General features: G+C 34.8%; 3 protein-coding genes, 1 long non-coding RNA gene and 1 pseudogene across 8 annotated transcripts; 3 read left to right on the plus strand and 2 right to left on the minus strand.

The window, feature by feature from the left end:
• Positions 1 to 354: 354 nt before the first annotated feature.
• On the plus strand, positions 355 to 10,879 carry LOC111282737 (beta-1,3-galactosyltransferase GALT1-like). 4 transcript variants are annotated; one of them, XR_016342049.1, is made up of 10 exons: positions 368 to 567; positions 1,990 to 2,155; positions 2,377 to 3,140; positions 3,647 to 3,876; positions 3,971 to 4,252; positions 4,862 to 4,990; positions 5,061 to 5,240; positions 5,679 to 5,786; positions 10,018 to 10,165; positions 10,275 to 10,879. XR_016342049.1 is itself a non-coding variant. In XM_022870975.2 (9 exons), exons 3-9 carry the CDS (start codon positions 2,378 to 2,380, stop codon positions 6,164 to 6,166), a joined length of 1,905 nt encoding a protein of 634 aa, XP_022726710.1. In that variant the 5' UTR covers positions 355 to 567; positions 1,990 to 2,155; positions 2,305 to 2,377; the 3' UTR covers positions 6,167 to 6,599. The 4 variants fall into 4 exon arrangements, 3 of the variants coding, with proteins under 3 accessions (XP_022726710.1, XP_022726709.1, XP_089616622.1); XM_022870975.2 differs by lacking the exons at positions 10,018 to 10,165; positions 10,275 to 10,879 and adding an exon at positions 5,954 to 6,599 and having other exon boundaries at positions 355 to 567; positions 2,305 to 3,140; XM_022870974.2 differs by lacking the exons at positions 10,018 to 10,165; positions 10,275 to 10,879 and adding an exon at positions 5,954 to 6,599 and having other exon boundaries at positions 355 to 567.
• LOC111282741 (E3 ubiquitin-protein ligase MPSR1 pseudogene) lies at positions 6,899 to 7,848 on the plus strand (annotated as a pseudogene). The gene has a single exon (XR_016342050.1). The product of XR_016342050.1 is annotated as an E3 ubiquitin-protein ligase MPSR1 pseudogene (transcript).
• LOC111282739 (protein HOTHEAD-like) lies at positions 7,899 to 9,851 on the minus strand. The gene is made up of 3 exons (XM_022870977.2): positions 9,724 to 9,851; positions 8,981 to 9,622; positions 7,899 to 8,841 (listed from the first exon to the last, which is right to left on the minus strand). Exons 1-3 carry the CDS (start codon positions 9,833 to 9,835, stop codon positions 7,964 to 7,966), a joined length of 1,632 nt encoding a protein of 543 aa, XP_022726712.1. The 5' UTR covers positions 9,836 to 9,851; the 3' UTR covers positions 7,899 to 7,963.
• Positions 10,880 to 13,668: 2,789 nt separating the features above from the next.
• LOC111282740 (myb family transcription factor PHL8-like) lies at positions 13,669 to 15,906 on the minus strand. Its single transcript, XM_022870978.2, has 6 exons — positions 15,464 to 15,906; positions 15,279 to 15,355; positions 15,126 to 15,183; positions 14,950 to 15,025; positions 14,782 to 14,851; positions 13,669 to 14,690 (listed from the first exon to the last, which is right to left on the minus strand). Exons 1-6 carry the CDS (start codon positions 15,594 to 15,596, stop codon positions 14,067 to 14,069), a joined length of 1,038 nt encoding a protein of 345 aa, XP_022726713.2. The 5' UTR covers positions 15,597 to 15,906; the 3' UTR covers positions 13,669 to 14,066.
• LOC149518632 (uncharacterized) lies at positions 15,673 to 16,393 on the plus strand. Its single transcript, XR_016342051.1, has 2 exons — positions 15,673 to 15,772; positions 15,900 to 16,393. It is a non-coding gene; the product is annotated as an uncharacterized LOC149518632 (long non-coding RNA).
• The last annotated feature ends 2,723 nt before the right edge of the window (positions 16,394 to 19,116 follow it).

Genomic DNA, 19,116 nt, shown 5'->3' on the forward strand with positions numbered 1-19,116 from the left:
TTTTAAATTTTTTTATTTTTTGACATTAAAAATTATTAAAATTTAATTTTATAAAAAATTTAAATTTAAAATTAAATTTTTGAAAAAAAATTCATAAAAGTTAATAACCTCGAAAAAATTTAGAATGAGGTATTTAATTTTATCGCAAATAAAAACAAAGATGCTCACAATATTAAAAGAAAAAAATTTACCTCTTCCAACGGCGGCTGGCCACGTCACAGAATTTCCGACAATTTACCACGTGGATATATTTCATTAGGCTTTCTAGTCAAAGAGAGTAGCGACGACCCGGAAAGTAAGGAAAATATTTAAAAAAAAAGAAAAATAAATATTACTAGCAGCAGGTTTTATACCAATGATTTAATTCAGGGGAAATTAAAAAAGGCGGACAAGTCGGTCAGCAACAAAAATCTCTGTTGTCTTTACTGGGAAAGACCGGAAAACGGTTCTATTTCCCACCGTTGAGCTCAAACGACTTGAAAGTTCAAACAACAAAGGTCAAAACGGCGGAGATCCTAACGCTCTCTCCTGTAATCTTCAATTTCTCTCTACGATTTTTCTTCGCCGGTAAGTTTTGGTCTCCGACTTTACTTGAACAGTTTTTCGTCTTATTTGCTTAACTAAGTTCTGTTTGATTTTTTTTTTTTAATTTTAAATTTACAATTCTTTTTTTAGTTTTTTTTTTTCTCAATTTTCGCTTTTTCTTTTCGTGTTTTGGTTGTTAAGCTTGGATTTACTGCAATGCGTTTGGATCTGTCTCGAAACTTCTTTTTCTGCTTTTTTCTTTTTTCTTTTTTAGTTTAGTTTGGTTTTAACTAAAAGCTGATGCAAGATTTGGATCTTTATTTTTTTCTCTTTTTTTTTTTTTGGGAAATTTTGGAGTTTGAAACTTATATCAATTAAAGTGGTAATGATGCTTAGTAGTAAGTTCCAGTATGGGAAAGATCATGCCGTTGAATCGGAAATTTAGTTGACGATGAATTCGGAATTTATTTCTATTTAATTTTTCTTTCTTTTCCTACATTTTCTCTCCAACCAATCATAGATGTAATGACTGTTAATTTTGAGCTGTTTTTTTTTTTTTCCTGTCTAAGGGAATTCTATAGTTAGATCTGGAAATGTCATTTTTATGTAATATAAAGAAAAGATTTTTATGAATTTTGATGCAAAATGAGAGCAAAATTAAATTTATAATTTCAATTAAAAGCATAAGATAGATAGTATATTGATTCTCCAGTCCAGACATCAAAATTTTGCATCTTGTTACAATATTGTAACAAAAAGAAACCATTATTGTGTAAACTAGGGTTTTGATTAATAGGTTTCTTATTCTATGAAGGATCATCTGTTTGTTTTTGTGTTGTGGTCCCTACCACCACATTGGTAATCCAAATCGTTTTTTTTTTTTCCTTAAGCTTTAATTTCTTTCTGTTTGCTACAGGTGTCTTCTATTTTTATTTAGTCATATTACAGAATTTTATATGGCTAAAGCTTCGTGTTTGTTTCAGTCAACAAGAATATAATATGACAATTGAAAGAGTAAATTTAACAACTCTCTCCAAAATGAGCAATTGGGGTGGCACAGCTTGATGCATTTGACTTGTGCATCTAGGTCATCTACAGCAACTGTTGCGAATTGATTATTGTGTGTTTTGCTGAAACCTTTTTTTAGTGTTTTGTAAATTTTAGGGGTGATACTGATATTTTTTGGATGTATGACACTTATCTTAGGTTGAAGTTGGTGTAGCTAATTATTTTGTAGTAAAAGTTAGTATAGCTAACCAAAGTTGAATAGTTAGTGATAAACAGCAAAAGTTGATGTCCTGTTCTCTGGTTTCATTTGCTTTATTTTCTTGGAATTGTGTACTTGTTTTATTGGACTGTTTCTCTGTTTGTTAGCATTATGGATATATTACTTATTTTCGGTTGCAAATTTTGGTACATTTTCTAATGGACTAATTGGTTTCAAATTCTGTCACACCATGACAGTCTTATGTCAGATGCATGACAAAGAATTTTTCAGGAAATTGCTACATGTTTATCGAACTCTTGAGTTTTTGTACATCATGCTAGAAGGTCATGCTTGCAAATTTTGGTAGTTGGCTCAGCTGGACAACAGATTGAGAATGAAAGCTGAAACACTCCATCTGAAGAGGTGAAATGATCCTTCAACATTTAATCTTAAGCTGTTGACTGTCTGTTCAAAGTTCACCCTTGTTTTAACTCTTCACTAGCTACTTGACTTATTGCTTACAGATTATAATTTTATAAACCATTTAAATATTGATTACCATTTGCTGGCAGGCTGGTTTCTTTAAATTTGATCATTATTAGAATAAGTTGCAACACTTTTTGATGCAATTGTGTAATCAGCAGAATGAAGAAATGGTATGGTGGTGCTCTAGTTGCATCCTTGTTTATGTTGCTGGTTCTGAGATATGGTGTCATGAAAAATCCTGTTGACGAAAGCTACTTTACAAATTCCGTCTCCACCAATGGAACCAATCCACTTGAATGGGTGCATTTTACAGGTCCACCTGCAGTTCAAAATCCAGAAAATGCTTCTCAAGTAATTTCCATTGATACCATAGCTTTCAGTCTCTTTGCTCAAAGGAACCTCTCCAAGGGAGAGCAACAATCTTTGCTGACCTGGAATTTGTTGAAGAACTTAATTAACCATTCTCAAGCTTTGCCAAACGGAGTAGAGGCTATCAAGGAAGCTGGAAGTGCATGGAATAGCCTGATGGCTTTGATTGAAGATGAAAAACTTGGTTATGCCAATGGTAATTCATCTAGGAAAGCAAAAGAGAAGCAGTGTCCCCATTTTCTTAATAAAATGAATGCTACAGAACCTGACAAGGGTCAATATAAGTTGGGAGTTCCTTGTGGCCTCACTCAAGGTTCTTCCATTACAATCATTGGCATTCCAAATGGTCTTCTTGGTGATTTTCGCATTGACTTAACAGGGGAAGCACTTCCAGGGGAGCCTGATCCACCCATAATTTTGCATTACAATGTTAGGCTCCATGGGGATAAGATAACTGAGGACCCTGTAATAGTCCAAAACACCTGGACTATAGCTCATGATTGGGGTGAAGAGGAGCGTTGTCCGACCCCGACTCCTGACAAGAATAAAAAAGGTAGAAAGACTTGTGGCATCTTTTTGGGGTTTTTCTTTTTGGCCAAAGAAAAGAGTTGTTTTTGGTATGTATAGTGCAAAAAGAATTAGAATATTTCTTCTTGTTTTATGTTAAATTAAGGTCCATATACCACTTATACATTTTACAGTCCTTAGGTTAAGATACACATTCTCTTCATATTTAAGTACTCTTTTTTTACTGTATTCAATACCAAACATGCAATTTACTCATCTCTTTTGAATAGCACATTAATAGATACTGGAAAATCTGTCAGCTTAGAAGCTTTTTCAACCTATTGGTGACATCATTAGACTTTGTCTGGCCAAGTGAATTCAATTAACAGCTAGTTGCCTTAGCTTCAGTTACAAAAATTCTTTATTTTCATTATGTGCAGTGGAGTACAATATTTCAAGCCCATCTAAATTTCTAATTGCTTCCTCTTCTTCTTCTTCTTTTTTAAATTGTTTGCATTCATGGGCATGTGTAACTGCATAGTTTTTTTCCAGTGGATGAGTTGGACTGGTGCAATAAGTTGGTGGGTAAAGATGATAACAGGACAGTTAGCTTGCTTTCCCATGGTTCGAGGAGGTCTTCAATGGGGCTGCAAGGGGTTAAATTGAGAAGATATTTTCCTTTTAAGCAAGGTTCTCTTTTCGTTGCAACTCTTAGAGTTGGATCAGAGGGAATACAGATGACAGTTGATGGAAAGCACATAACATCCTTTGCTTATCGAGAAGTAACTTTTGTCATCCTACTTTTACTTCTATAATTTGTTAAATAATTAATAGTTTCAAAGAACTTAATGGCTTATTGGCTGCTTTTATGTTCAGACATTGGAGCCATGGCTTGTTAGTGAGGTTAGAATTTCTGGAGACGTGAAATTAGTTTCTGTCCTGGCTAGTGGTTTACCCACATCAGAGGATTCAGACCATACAGTTGATGTAGAGGCACTTAAATCAGTTCCTCTCTCTCGTCAAAGACCATTGGATCTCTTTATTGGTGTTTTCTCTACCGCCAATAATTTTAAACGAAGAATGGCTGTGAGAAGAACATGGATGCAGTATCCTGAAGTTCGGTCAGGGACAGTTGCAGTGCGCTTTTTTGTTGGATTGGTATGGTTTCCATGTGAATTTCTCACATAAAATTGCTAAATTTTGATGCTTAGCGGTTGTAGTTCTATCATAGAGAAGGGAAACCCATTTTCATCAAGCATTACATGGTCGAGATGTTCTAGCCACAAATGCTATGGTTCATAAATATGGTTCTTGATTCATGCTTTCAAGGCATTGTTGCACCACTACGTCGCATATGATTTTTGGCCAGCAGTCTTACATGCTGTTAGAGGTCTTATCACTGGGACAATGTTCATTAGGTTTCTCTGTTTTTAGACCATTTTTGTACCAATAGGTAACTTATTATGCTTTACCGTAGTAGGTTACTTCAGCACTAGCTGCATTTTTTGTTTTTTTGTACTCACATCAGACACATAAACACTTTAATGTACTCATATAAGACACCTAAACACTGTAATATACTCGTTGTTCAGCTGCAATGGGCACCAATCTTATCTTTTTATACGTTAATAGTTAGACAGCTGAAAGTTTTGGTGTTAAACTCTGTAGTTGTATCTCTTGAAACTATTGTCTAAGTTTATGGTTTTAAGTTCTATAGTAATCCAAACCTCATACATAATTACTTACCAGGTTTGAGATGTTCTGCAGCATAAAAACCAAATAGTAAATGAGGAACTCTGGAATGAAGCTCGGACATATGGAGATATACAGCTGATGCCTTTTGTTGATTACTACAGCCTGATCACCTGGAAAACTTTGGCTATTTGTACCTTTGGGGTAAAGTCTTGTTCCTTTCTTTGAATAAGGAAAATCCTTCGTTTCCTTATCGAACTCATCTCTTCAACAGACAGAAGTTGTTTCTGCAAAGTTTGTCATGAAGACAGATGACGATGCATTTGTTCGTGTGGATGAAATAATGGCATCGTTAAGCAGGATAAATGTGACTCATGGATTGCTTTATGGACTGATTAACTCGGATTCCCGACCTCATCGTAGTACAGATAGCAAGTGGTTTATTAGCCCCGAGGTAATTCCTCACTTAATTTCCTCAAATGGTTTCAACCATACTGACTTGGCACAGTGTCAGTGGATAGTGAATCATAAGCTCTAAGTTTTTGCTTGTTATGAGCAACGATTGTATTAGGTTTGCTCAATCAAAATCCATTTTGTTTTCCTTCTATCATGTTCATAAAAGCGACATTTATCGTGATCACAGAAAGAAAGAAAAAGAGCGGCTATTTTGCACAATAGTCTTTTCATAGCTCACTTTCTCTGCAACGCTGTTAGATGGCCCTCTAACTCAAGCTAAATTAACTCAAAGCTTTAGTCTGTTCATAATGTTACTGTAGGCGGCTCTGGCATTTCCTTCCATAGTTACAGACAAATCAGCATTATTTAACCATAAATGGTTAAAAATTGTCTTCCGCTTCTTAATTATCTTCTCGTGATGTTGTGTTGAATGAAGGAATGGTCCGAAGAGAAATACCCTCCCTGGGCACATGGTCCTGGTTATGTGGTGTCCCACGACATAGCGAAGGCTGTTTACAAGAGGTTCAATGAGGGGCGCTTAAAGGTACGATGAAAATTTAATCTTTTCCTTTTCCCAAGTTCTGTTCTGCAATATGCGACATATGTTCACTGTAAAATTTATGCAAGCATGGGCATTTATTGGAATAGGATTTCTTCATTCCTTCCTTGTGTGTATAATTTTCAGTGTTAAACAAATGTCATGTATAACAGATGTTTAAGCTAGAAGATGTGGCAATGGGTATTTGGATAGCAGATATGAAAAAAGAAGGTTTAGAAGTTGGGTATGAGAAGGAAGAGAGGATCTTTAATGAGGGTTGCAAGGATGGATATGTCATTGCCCACTATCAAGGTCCAAGAGAGATGATGTGTTTGTGGCAGAAACTCCTGGACACAAAAAGGGCTAGATGCTGTGGTGATCCATAATCACTGGAGGAATACAATGGTTGTTTGTAGATGCTTTAACATTCAATATCTACACTTGCCTTTCATCACCACGGCACGTTCCACTGCTAACTTTAACTTGATGAGAAATAGATGGAAGGAACAAAAAAAAATCAGTCCTTGCTGATTTGATTGATCTGGGTCGAGAAAATGCAGACTACAGTGACCGATATTTTAAGTCTATTTTTTAACTGTAGGTGGGTAGGGTTAGTGATTGTTGTTGTATAATTAGCTTTTTTTTTTTTGTAAAATGAAAGTCTAAGTAAAAATGGTAGATTGATACCATTGTATAGAGAAGTCATAGTTGTAGGAAATTGCAGGATTTACCCATGTCTGATCTGATGTACACTCTACTCCTTTCTATGTATTTTATTGTATTTGTTTCAAGATAATAACACACAATTATTGTCCAAAAGCTTTCCTTCTCGTCGAAGGAAATGTATCAAAGATACGGTGGAGAAGAAGACAAGTGGCACTAAAAGCATTAAGATCCACTCCCTCCTAAAAAAAATCTCCTCTCAACTGATAGTGACTTCCTTTTTTTTTCTTATTTTTGGGAAAAGTCTTCGATTCAAATTGATCAACATGTCTTGTAAGCAACATATTGATAAACTTGTCAACGTTCCAGCTCATTCTACAACCCTCACCAATCTCAATTCTGTGGGACCCGCGACTCCTCTTCGAGCAATTTACTTGTTATATCTCCCAAGCCTATCGCTGCTTTACATTCATTGACTCCTTGTAGGACTTAAAAAGTTTTGACCTTTCTTCAAGTTATTTTCTTTCTCCAAAGTTTCTCTTTTTGTCCTAAAATTCGCAAGTTTCCATGGCTTCTGAAACTGAAGCTCCTGAAATTTCTTCTTTGTTTGAAAGGTTGTTGAGGCAAAGAGACCATTCTTTCTTTCTACCTTTTATCTTGGGATTCTCCAACGACAACAGTTATCGTAGCAATATCTCAAGAGAAAACCCTGAAGACCCAGATCAAGAAACATCCCAGGAAGCAACTTCCCAACGTGAAAGAATAATCCTTATCAACCCATTTACGCAAGGCATGGTGGTGATTGAAGGAGCTTCAAATTTGGAAGCTTTGCTGCGTGGCTGGGCTAACAAAGATGGCCAGCCACCTGCTTCAAAGGCATCCATAGAAGCCATGTCAAGTGTGGAAATTGGTCAAATTGAAGATGGAGAGTGTGTTGTTTGCTTGGAAGAGTGGAGGCCTGGTGAGGTGGCAAAGGAGATGCCTTGCAAGCACAAGTTTCATGATGAGTGTATAGAGAAGTGGCTTGGAATTCGTGGGTCATGCCCTGTTTGCAGGTATAAGATGCCTGTTGATGAAGAAGAGATGGGCAAGAAGAGAGATGAGGAGAGAAGTTTTGAGAGGGAGATTTGGGTTAGTTTTTCTTTTAATAGTGATAGGAGAAGTGGGGATTCCAATCAAGTTCCTTCAACTGATTCAGATAATGTCTCTTCTTTAAGTGCAAGGCCTGGTGATCATGAAATGGAAGGATAGAAGAATTGTGTCAGAATTTTTTTTAGTTGCCTCCATTTCAATTTTCTTTTGTTTTTCTTTTTTCATCTTTGTGGGGAAATCATGTACATAGAAACACGTCTTTTCCTAAGATATGTTGATCAGTATAAATAAATTTATATTTTTGTTAGTACAATTCCTTGTAATGTGATTCAAGGTGATTGTGCGGAAAAGAAGCACCAAAAATAGCATGATAATTAATTTTATTTAGTTATGTATGAATTTTTTGTCAGCATACAAATGTAGACTTCTCAAGGGTTTTGTTGGGTACTGAATGAAGAAGAAATATCTCCCCTTTCTCTCAGAATTTTGATCCCCTGATATCTTCCTAGCATTAAGAGAGTCGCCATTGGATTTGTGCCTGGTGATTCCAGGAAAGTTGAGAAATCCACAACTCTCAATCTCTTGACTCCATAAACCTTATAATCATTGTCCACAACCGATCCAACTGTGCAGCCTCCATGGTAGTGGGAGTAGGTCCTCACATTCTTTTTGCAGAATTGTCTCCGCTCATCGGTGCTATTCATCAAGTTATTTTGATGTTTAACACCAAGGAAAAAGGCAACTGATTGAGACTTTGCTACTCGTTCTAGCAAACGTACCATATCTGCACAGGCCTCCAAGTCCCTTTCGTCTGCTAGATAGTTGAACTTCACTGAAGGGTTTCGCCTAGGGTCGGTACTGTTTAATTTAAGTTCACCTTCTGATACTGGAAATGCAATCTTGGCAGATATTCGCGTTCTTGTTACATTGAAGCTAGTAGGTACAATTCCTCCTTCAATTATGAATTTGAAATGTTTTGCAATCCCTGCAACTTGAGGGGACTCTGGTTGCCGATATTGTGGATCTGTGTCTAGGAAAACTGCAATGCTAGGATTATCTATCATTCTTTTTCCAACTCCCTTCAAGCTTAGCACATGTGAGATGTTGAAGTTCGTGAGGTGTTTAAGGGGTCCAATGCCACTTAACAATAGGATTTGGGGGCTACCTAACGCCCCGGCTGACAAAATCACGTCACCACAAGAAGTATAATTCTTGGGTTGATTGAGATAGGCTTCATATGTTTGATCTGTGCTGCCGTCACTCTTTATGAACCGTATGCCATGGACTGTTGTCTCATTAGCATTGCCTGCACATTTTTAAAACAGTCAGATAAGCGTCAATAATTTCATTTCGCATTTAGAACATTTCTGAGAAGTCATTAGATGGAAGGTAGTGATAGCACTATATTCATGTTGAAGACCTATTTTCATATAACTTTTCCTTACCATTGCTATGGAAGATGATGTTTTTCACTGTTGCATTCAAAAGAACTACAATATTTTTGGGATTTGCTGCCTTGAGAAGATTAGCTGAGGTGTGTCTTATGCCCCATATATCAAATATACTTCCACTAATCTTTGTTCCCTCGATGTGTTCTAAACTAAAGCCATTATAAGGTAGAATTCCAGCTTCAAGAAGGCCAAATTCAAGAGCAGTCTGCCATGGTGTCAATTCAGGTGTGGACACTATTTTAGATTCTACCCATGTATAAGAATCCTTAACCAACTCATTATCCCAGCCAGCCTTGTTGACAAAATCCTCACTAGCTCGACTGTAAAACCCCGCGTTTATAGCCGAAGATCCACCAAGTACTCTTCCTCTGTAATTGCTAACACCATCTGTGGATGTGAAGTCTTGTGCAACTGATGTAAATTCATCAGTCTGAATCAGTGAGAAACCATAAAGTCTTTTATCCAACACCAAGGGATTGCCATAAGGTGATCCGCCTCGTTCTACCAATAGTACTGAGAATTTCTCAGACAGGGTTGCTGCCAGGGGGCAGCCGGCAGTGCCTCCTCCTACAACAATGTAATCAAAGGATTTACCTGCGACTTCTTTCACATCTGAGGTCATGTAAGGAAGCTCTCCTACAATGAAGAAGGTTGATAATATTGTTACAATCAATGTTTAAGGATTCCAAATAGAAATTCTGCTAATAAAAGAAACACCCTTTTGGGCATTGGCATACCTTGAGGATGTGAGAGAGAGCACACAGACAAGTTAATAAGCAAGAAGATAATTACTTTGAGAAGCTTGTCATGGCGAATAGTTTTTTGGAACTTTAAGCTTGGTGCTTCCATTTCTTAGCTCTGGCGTAAGCAGGGACGGTGGACAAGTTATCTTAAATCTGTGTGGGCATCATAATTACTTGGAGAAGAAGGATTCGTATTTGGATATCCTCTTTATCTCATATATGATGTGCGCAGTTGAAGACGTGGACAATTTATAGATAGAGAGTGATTATGAAATGACTTGTTGATAGGACAAACGTCAAGGATAGCAGGCGAGCGGCTTTGACGGACGAGCAGGTAGAATGTCGACCACAGTGGGACCACGGTGGCCTGGTGATGTGGAAGTCGGATATATCCTTAACGAGCTTGACGATCAGCCTTGTTGACTCGAGTATCAAGGTATAACAATTTGAGTCTCTCAGGCCAATCGGCATAATTTGATTGAAGTTGTTTAGCACTATGAACATGGTTTTTCTAATGCTTCACTCGTGTTTTATTGGAAACTTAGAAAATGATTTTGCAGCTGTGATGGTTTCTGTTCCTTCAAGTTTTATTCAGGCATTTGCCTTTTCCCTTCCAATACGGAAGACAAGCAAAAGGCAACGATAACCCTGCAACTAGAAAGCGTCAACAAGCACACAGATGCAGATTAAAATGTAACCATAGACCTCGGTGATTGACTTGATCACCAGAAATTTGAGTTTTCGAACCAACTTAAACGAAGCATTATAGGGAAGTTTGCTAGTAGCATCTGTCATTTTTCCAAGTTACAAAGAAAGAGAATAAAGGAAGACTTGTTTCTGCAAAATATACATAGGAATAGCTAGAAAATTTTAGATAATTTTTTATTGGATAACAAAACCAATTTTGTAATGAGAACCCTTTGTTCAGCTAGAAAAATCAGAGCCGTTTTCTTTGACTGTCATGAACAGTACCACCAACGTGAATGGTACTGTCGCCTCGTGTAAGGAAACTTGCTACAATGAAATGCAAAAAATTTTGCTTATGCATAGGCCGCGGATGGCAGAAGCAAATTGTGCCAAAAACCAGGCCAAGTGCCGTTAGTTGGTGCCCTTTGGTACCTTTAGGTGCCAATGAGAGCCATGAAGTGCCTAAAGAATGTGTGCTGATGCAGGTACCGTTATTTCGCTTACAAGTCCCTAGGCTTTTACAGAGTGCTTCGGGTTGGAGTGTATAACTCTCAAGTAGAGTGTTTGTGAGGCTTTTGGTGAGTGTTTTTATATTGAACACTTTGTATCTTCGTGTGATATCTCAACCCAAATGATAATTGAATTAGACTATTATTAAAGTCTATTAAGTGAATTAAGAGATTAATTAGTAAAAAAAAAATGATTGAAGTATTATATGAAAAAAAATCTACTCATTATGAAACAGAAAGAAAATAAGAGTTCTTCTTCCTCATTTTTTTTAGAGTTAGAGAGTAAAAAAAATCAAGGTGGAGATTCAGAATCAGAGACTATAACCAAGTTAATCACCTAAATGTGAGTATCTATCTTTTTTTTATTTAAGAAGAAATATCAAGTTAATTGCTATTATTTGGAGTTAAAGTTTTGAGAGCAAAACCAAAAAAAATTATGAAATCTTTTATTAATCTTCATGATCTATTTGGGTAAATCATTGGGCTTTGTTTATTTTATGTTCTTAAAATTTATTGATGATTATTGAATGGAGTTTAAAGACTGAAAGTAGGAATTTGAGTTTTTTTAAAGATTGAAGGAAAAATTTTATTTTTGGATGCGATGTTATGATCTGTAATAATGAATTAAAATATGATTCTATATTAATGGATGAATTATTGCTATGATTATTATATATCGTTGGAAAGCATATTGAATCTACTTTCTAATGAAATAAACGGAAATCGAATCCAAGTTTTCTAGTAAGAGTTGTCTAATTTTTACTTAAGGATATGCATGTTATATGTTAGCATAATCAGAGTTAAATTACAAAAATGATCTTAAATTTTATACAGGGAATTAAGAATTGAGCCATACATATTTGAAAACATTATTAAGTCTACTTTCTAATATAACAAGTAGGATTGAATTTAGAGTTTTCTATGAATAAATACGTAATTTTTATGAAAAGGTATACACACTGTCTGATAATAATATATGACGTGGATTGTAAAAATTGTTATAATTAATCTATAAGGAATCACGAGATGGGTCATATATAGTTAAAAAATTTATCAAATCTATTTTCTAATGCATTAAAGAGATCTTAATTTTAAATTAGATATCTTGAGATATGGTCGTTTTAGTGAAAGGAGCTCATGCTGCCATTGAGTTAACCCTTGTATAACTTAGTTGATTTTTGTATAAATGATCTAAAAAAAATTGATTAAATTCTGATGCGTTGAAATAATCTTGAATAGGTCATTAATTATTTTGAAAGAAAAATTAAGTGGTGAAATTGAAATGAGGTAAGTAAAATCTCACATACTTTGTTTGTTTTCGAATCTATGTATATATATATATATGTTTCTAAATGAGTAAATTTTTTTTTTTATTTTTGATATATAAAAATAAGATAAAGCATATGATTATTTTGTGTTTTACTATATAAATGATCGATTATGCTTATAAATGAAATGAGAAAATGATTTATGCTTAATGAACGATTTTATGATAGCTAAGTTTTTACATCCCTGAAAAGTTAGATCATTGACACCAGAAATAGTTCTACGATCCTGGCTAACTAGTAATAGTAGTTAGCAAAGACATGATCATACGACCCTACTATTGGGTAATAGTAGTTAGCGTAAAGCCATGGCTAGCAAGTTATAATAATTAGCAATGATTATAACGATAAAATTATCAATACGATCAATATTACGGATTATAGCAGTGACCGTAGTTAATGATAAATGAATGATAATGATGATTTATGATGATTTTAAACATTGATCTATGATTTGTATGAAATATATATTTGATCGTCATTTATGGTTATAATTGATGAATTGACATGTTTTTATATTGATTTATGAATTTACGAAATGTTCGATAGAAAGATGATCTTTGAAATATTTTGACATTATGAATTGATGAATATTTTGAATGATCTATATGATATGTATGAAAACGATACTTGATCTTATAAGGTGTGTGAGCCTATACTTACTGAGCTGTGATTTGCTCGTTCTTTTTACTTTTTTTTTACGGATGAGTAAGTGATAAGTTGCTTAATTTTGTGAAAAGTTAGAAGATCAAATGAGAAAAATTACTTAGTCGTCGGAGACAATGTTGACCAGTGAGATCTTATGAAACAGTTTTATATTTTATATAGTTTGTATTTAAATATATAGAGATATATCAATAATTGAATTAAATATATAAATTTTACTAAATAAATTATATCAATTTATTAAAAAATTTTAAAATAATTAAAAAAAATTTCGTATTATTTTAAAATTTTATTTCGTTTTGGTTTAGGCACGTGACACTTCATCCATTTGTGATAGTGAAAATTTTTCGTCAACTTCGCCGGTAGATGTGGGCTTTATATCAAATCACGTAAATTTTAGTGCTTTTTCTTACGTTGCGTATGATTTTGTGGTGAATTTATGTGTTGTCATATCTTTTCGCTGCGGATTTGGTAACACGGTTATATCACCACATAGTGTTATTACCATTAAGCTAATTTGCCCAACACGATGGTATCAGCGTTTCTGTTGCATCTAACAAACCCGTATCAAGCAGTAGTGAATCCACGATTTTTTTTCAGAGTGTCCACTTATAATATATAATGCTCTCCGATTTATCAATTTTATAGATGGAAATGATGATTTTGAGGCGTTTGGGAAAATTTTTCCTTCAAATTTCTTGTTTTTCACTTTTTGAGGTGTTCAAGAAAAAATTTTAAGAATGTCCAAAGGAAATTTTTTCTTAAAATTTTCTTGTTTTTCATTCTTTAGGGGTGTCCGTGGACACCCTAGGTGTTCATTTGGATCCACCCCTGATATCAAGCTTCTACAATGCTATCAAACCAGTATCAGAGCTTGGTTCATTCAGAAACTAAGCTCGGCGCAATACCTAACAATTGGCACGAGTTCTGTCATTAATCCTATCAAATCGATCTCAAAGCTCCCTCGATCCTAACAATACCTTCTTTTGATATCGATATTCTTTGAAAAGTTCTTGGAATTCAATACATATGACAATATACATAGTTTATGAACAAAAGATTTGGTTCTAAATAATCAAGTTCGCTGCTTGTACTATATTACTAACAACCAAGCGGCATAGAAGTTCCAAACCAGGCCCATTGAGCTGATCTATTCCCTGCAGTTCAAGTCAATTGCTTTTGGACCTGATTCAACGTCATTGTGGCATTGACTGTTGAGATCAAATGACCCCAACAATCCAGACTTTCTCAAACGACTACCAGTTGCCTCGTCAGGAAACTCTAATCTTTTAGCTAGTGGTTGCTCAACACGTATACCATCAGAACCGTTACTCCCACTTCTTTTCTTTCCATTAGCTTGATTGCTTGAGCGACTAATCAAAGGCTTGTTTTCTGGGTGAACGTCCATTAAGGAAAGTTCTACAGAAGTATTAGACTTCCGTGTACAAATACTCTCATATTTTGGTGGCTCCTTGTCCTTTAGCCCAGAACTCTCGGAAGATGTCAATGAGCTCTCCATGGAACATATAGTACCCCTCATTGGCTTTGTCTCAATTTCTTTTGAGCTTGAACCTCCTACTTCTGTCAATTCTGACAATGAAGAACTCGCGGAGCCGGTGTTAACCATTGAGACTAGTTGATAGAGTTCAGCTTTAGCAAGTTCAACACCAACAGAAGAGGAGCTATACCCAGTCAGTGTTTCTTGTGCTTTCTTTAATACCGATTGCAAGTACTTTCCTTGAGCTTCAATTCTTAGCTGTAAACGTCTCTGGACCTGAAAATGGAAAAAATAGCCTGATTGATATGCATTGATGTATCAACTTAAAATCAGCTATTTAAATTGTGATCGGTTTAATAGGTCATACGTCAATCTGTTCATGAAGCTTTCTCTGTACTTCCATCTGCATTTGGAGAGCCTGAGAAATCTGCAAGCTTCTGATGAACACAATAATTAGACGGTCAATACAATCTGTTTTATCATCATTTCCATCCAAAAGTTATCAAAAGATATAGGATCCATGTATAACTATTACTCTTTCATCTGCTTGTGAGTTCCATCACTTGTGTCACTACTGAAATTCCCATTACTGCTCTGTGTCTCTCTGTAATCTGTATCACAAGAATGAAAAGGAAAGAGAAAAAAGATTTTATGACTGTAAAACTGAATATAAGAATTCAAATGCAGCAAGCAATGAATTGTTAATCTCACCATCTAGTTTATTGCTTAGGCAGATTTCTGTCTGTTGGCTTTTTCCAAGCCTGTATTTCTGCAAGAAGAAGATACAGTTAAAGCTTGTTTTCTTTCCTATTTGGTTATAGAAAAGAAAATTGATAGTATGAGCATGTAATGAAGACTAATTGCCTGTAAATGGCTTTTAAGATGATACAAAGTGAGTCCAGAAATTCCCATGACCCTCATCAGAGTCTTTGGTGTTGCTTCTGTCCAAAAAAAGAAACACAAAGAAACCTGAATAAATTATGCATATACTAATAACAATATGATTAGAGAAGATGATGATTATTATGGTTATCTAAAATGTACTTAACTGTCTGCGCCTCCAAGTTGATTGACCGCTTCAATAAATCTTTGATGAAGTTCAGAAGTCCACTTTAGCCTAGGCTTTGCATCAGTTGACAGAACCAAGTTCATGTTTTGATTTTGCAAATTTTGCAGGCCCATGTTTTTTGTGATGTGTAAGAGAGAGAGGCAGATGTGGCAGAAAACTGAAACACATATGTGGATTTTGATCCCTTTCTAGTAGCTATATGCTTTCAATATGCGGCAGCTATAGTTCTCTTTATAATTTTGGAGTAGCTGGGCTGTCCTATGATCTCTCTCCATATCTGGAAACATAGGTGGGGTTGTGTTGGGGAGGGAATAGATGCCATGAGCTGTGGCTCTTCCTTTCTCTCATCTCCCATTTCATACTAACTTTTCTTTTTTTTTTTTTTTCAATTTTTCTTTCTTCTTTGACTTAAAAAGAGGGGGTGGATAGAGAGAATCTCTGGTGCTGCAAAAACAGAGAAAGCAACACAGTTCAATTTGAGTCTCAAAAGGAGAGGAAAGAGGAAAAGTGCAAGGTTTGTTTTTATCTTGCTGTTTTCCCATGCCTCTGTCCCTTTCTTCTTCACACACAACATTTTTTTTTCTCTCCCTGCTTGATTCCCTTGCTCAGTCAGGTAGCCCCACCATGATGAATAATGGATGCAACTTTCCTGACACTTGAAGGAAAAAATAAAGAGAGAGAAATCAAATTGACAGGAAGGCTATAATGGATGCTTATTTCCTTTTAACGACTGAAAGGGAAAACCAATTGGCCTTGGCTCTTTCTTTCTTTTAATTTCTCTTTCTCCTTTTTTTTTCCTTTGTTTTTACATTTTCTTGTTTTGTGGAGGGTATGGAGTGACTGGCAGATTCTTTTTGTTCTTTGTATGGATGAAAGAATCAAAGAATCTAATATTAGATTGTTGGACCCACCTGACCCTGTTTTTCTTGTGATGAAAGTACTCTATAAAAAGTGAATCAAATCAGGCCATCTTATAACAGAACACAAACTGAGGTGTGAAAATAACCCCATTCAATAAATTTCTTCCCTGGAAATTGAACCAAAAGTAGACACAATAAGATTATCCCATTACAGGAGAATCTCTTGTCCTTGGTTTTTTGTTCAGATTGTCATTAGGGCCCGACAGCTTGACATACGACTCCATTTGCAACTTGAGTTTTACCTTATCAAACATCTACCAATACCTTCCGAGTGGCATCTGAAGTAAAATTCAATACATCAGATCAGGTGTAGGCCAGGCACACAGGAATAATAACCTCTTGACAAAATCTTTTGGGTCAGTAGTTTTCTATATACTGCATATTGATTTGTTTAATCCCAATCTTTGAACCTTGCCAAAAAGTTTTTGCAGCGTTTCTCCCTTGATAATCAGGCTCAAACAAAAAGTGGGAAAAGGCTTATTCAAGTGGGAAATGTCACCTAAACCCTAAACCTACAAAATTTAGACACGAATTCGATCATTATTACACATTGCTAAACTTGAATCAGAGTATCCTGAAGTGGTGGTACAAAGAAATAGAACTAACGTCCCATGGCACATGTCAAACAAGACAATGAAATCAAACCCTCCCTTTTTTTATCTTTTTGGCAAATGTAAATACAACGAAATGAAAAAAAGCTCCACATAGTCAATTGATTTACGCTTTCTCCTAGTATGAAAGCAATCAACAGGACTCATTCTGCTAAAAGTCCTATAAAGAAACATATTCCAAAGAGAATGTTAGCTTTAAATCTGTTAGCCATATCCAAGAAGACCTGAAGGAACATAAATTTCATACAAAAGACGGGCAGACAGAAAGAAAGAAAGAAAAAAAAAAAAAAAAAAGAAGGAAAGGTAAAGGGAAGCCACAATGGCCAAGAACAAATCATAAAAAGTCAATTGAATCAGATTAATCTTCTTCAGGTTTCTTGGTCTGCGGTCAAGAGTTAAATTACTGGAATCAAAACTCAATGATTGAACTCCAAAGTATTGCCATCTCAGGGTCACATATTCAGTTGGTCTGCTAAATTGATAAGCCATTTTCCAGGATTCAAAGGTAAGGAAGATTAGATGCTTAGTGTTATTTTATTCAGGCAACCAAAAAAGCAATAGGCTGCCTAAATTAATTAAAGAAGTAGAAGATATGTCCAAGGTTTCCTCTATGATTGCTTAAATACATGCCTTTATCAATGAAAGATCCCAAGCAGTTGACTCACTACAATTTTATAAACAGTTCGTTTGATACAATTGATCAGTGAGCATAGAGTGGAAGTTCCACTGATCCGATTGTTACAATCATCATTCTGTTCTGCAAAAAATTAACAATGAGATAAACATGGCGGACCAACAATTGGTGGGTCCATCTAAGCATCAGCTTCTTCTCACCTTGAACTACAATTCCTCATTGGCAAGCTCATAGTTGATATTCGAAGAAAGGAATAAAATTATCGACAAGTTTGTGTAATATGTGGGCCGAATGTTTGAAAAACAAGAAAAGAAGAAGAGTTATTGAAGTTACCTTTCTCTTTAACCAGCTGCTGTACTTGAACCTCCTTTCTTGCTTTAATATATTCCATAGCAGGTAAAGGAGATTCTGGGATGATGCCAACCCTGGCCCCTTATTTTTAGATCAGTAGCAGAAGGTCCAGTGTATCAAAAGTCATACAAACAAAGGTGCCTCATCAATTATTATTCTTTAAGGGACCCATTTTGAGAGATCTCATAAACCCGAAAGCATGGAAGAAGATGAGAAGAATATGGCCTCAGGAATCTAGAAAAGATAATCAAAAGGAACTAGTCGCCATCTAACTAAGCATAGTCACGGAGCTGAAAATAACGTTAGCAATATGTCACAAATCAAATTTATTTCTTCATATCATCTGCGGGATGACTGATTGTAGCCTTTTACGATAAGAAAATAACAAGAATGAAACATCACATGGCCAAATAACAGTTGAATACAAAGATTTAATCTGCGGTCGCAGCCGTATTTTTTATCGCATGGGAATATAACGGATAAAATAATGATGGTCGTATTCATTGCAGTCGTAAATTTTTTTTTAATTTTAAACAATTTATCATGAAATGAAATAAATAATAATTATAAACATAATTATTATAGTTAAAGTAATTTATAATATTTTAATTCTTTAATTTATATATTAAAATAAATATTTTACATTTTTTAGTTTTGAGTCATAAATCAATATACATATTTAAAATGTTGATCAATAATATATCCATGAATTTTGTCTATATAAATGCTATAAATACGTATGATTGATGATAAATTATCATTATGAAATTAATATTATAAATTAATCTAATTAAAAAGAATAATAATGAACATTTTAAATAGTTTTAAGTATAATTATTAAGGTAAATGGATTAAAATATAATTTTGTGGTAGAGATACATGTAAAAACACTTGCATATCATCTCTCATTTTCTTTCAAATTTTTTTTTCTAAAATTTAAAATATTGAAAACGTTCTCTCAAACTTAATTCCCATTATTTACTTTTGTTCTAAAACTTCTTATCTAAAAATATTAGCTATAAAAAAAATTAATAATAAATATACTTAATAAAATTAAATTTTTTTTATAAAATTATTTTTTAGATAATTAAAAATTAAATTTACTATTTAGCAATTA

The sequence above is a fragment of the Durio zibethinus genome, chromosome 5 (assembly GCF_047325235.1).
Source record: "Durio zibethinus cultivar Kanyao isolate XHJ-2024 chromosome 5, ASM4732523v1, whole genome shotgun sequence".
NCBI lineage: Eukaryota > Viridiplantae > Streptophyta > Magnoliopsida > Malvales > Malvaceae > Durio > Durio zibethinus.

What these genes read in the sequence shown, in the direction of transcription:
- LOC111282740 (XM_022870978.2), bottom strand. Translation starts at nt 15,596, where the DNA reads ATGGGCCTGCAAAATTTGCAAAATCAAAACATGAACTTGGTTCTGTCA. An exon ending in ATCTTAAAAGCCATTTACAG is followed by an intron (nt 15,184 to 15,278) that starts GCAATTAGTCTT and finishes TTCTTCTTGCAG; the next exon opens with AAATACAGGCTTGGAAAAAG. An exon ending in AGCTTCATGAACAGATTGAC is followed by an intron (nt 14,691 to 14,781) that starts GTATGACCTATT and finishes TTCCATTTTCAG; the next exon opens with GTCCAGAGACGTTTACAGCT.
- LOC111282739 (XM_022870977.2), bottom strand. Translation starts at nt 9,835, where the DNA reads ATGGAAGCACCAAGCTTAAAGTTCCAAAAAACTATTCGCCATGACAAG. An exon ending in CTCTCTCTCACATCCTCAAG is followed by an intron (nt 9,623 to 9,723) that starts GTATGCCAATGC and finishes TCTTCATTGTAG; the next exon opens with GAGAGCTTCCTTACATGACC. An exon ending in CATCATCTTCCATAGCAATG is followed by an intron (nt 8,842 to 8,980) that starts GTAAGGAAAAGT and finishes AAAAATGTGCAG; the next exon opens with GCAATGCTAATGAGACAACA.
- LOC111282737 (XM_022870974.2), top strand. Translation starts at nt 2,127, where the DNA reads ATGAAAGCTGAAACACTCCATCTGAAGAG. An exon ending in CATCCTTTGCTTATCGAGAA is followed by an intron (nt 3,877 to 3,970) that starts GTAACTTTTGTC and finishes TTTTATGTTCAG; the next exon opens with ACATTGGAGCCATGGCTTGT. An exon ending in TGCGCTTTTTTGTTGGATTG is followed by an intron (nt 4,253 to 4,861) that starts GTATGGTTTCCA and finishes GATGTTCTGCAG; the next exon opens with CATAAAAACCAAATAGTAAA.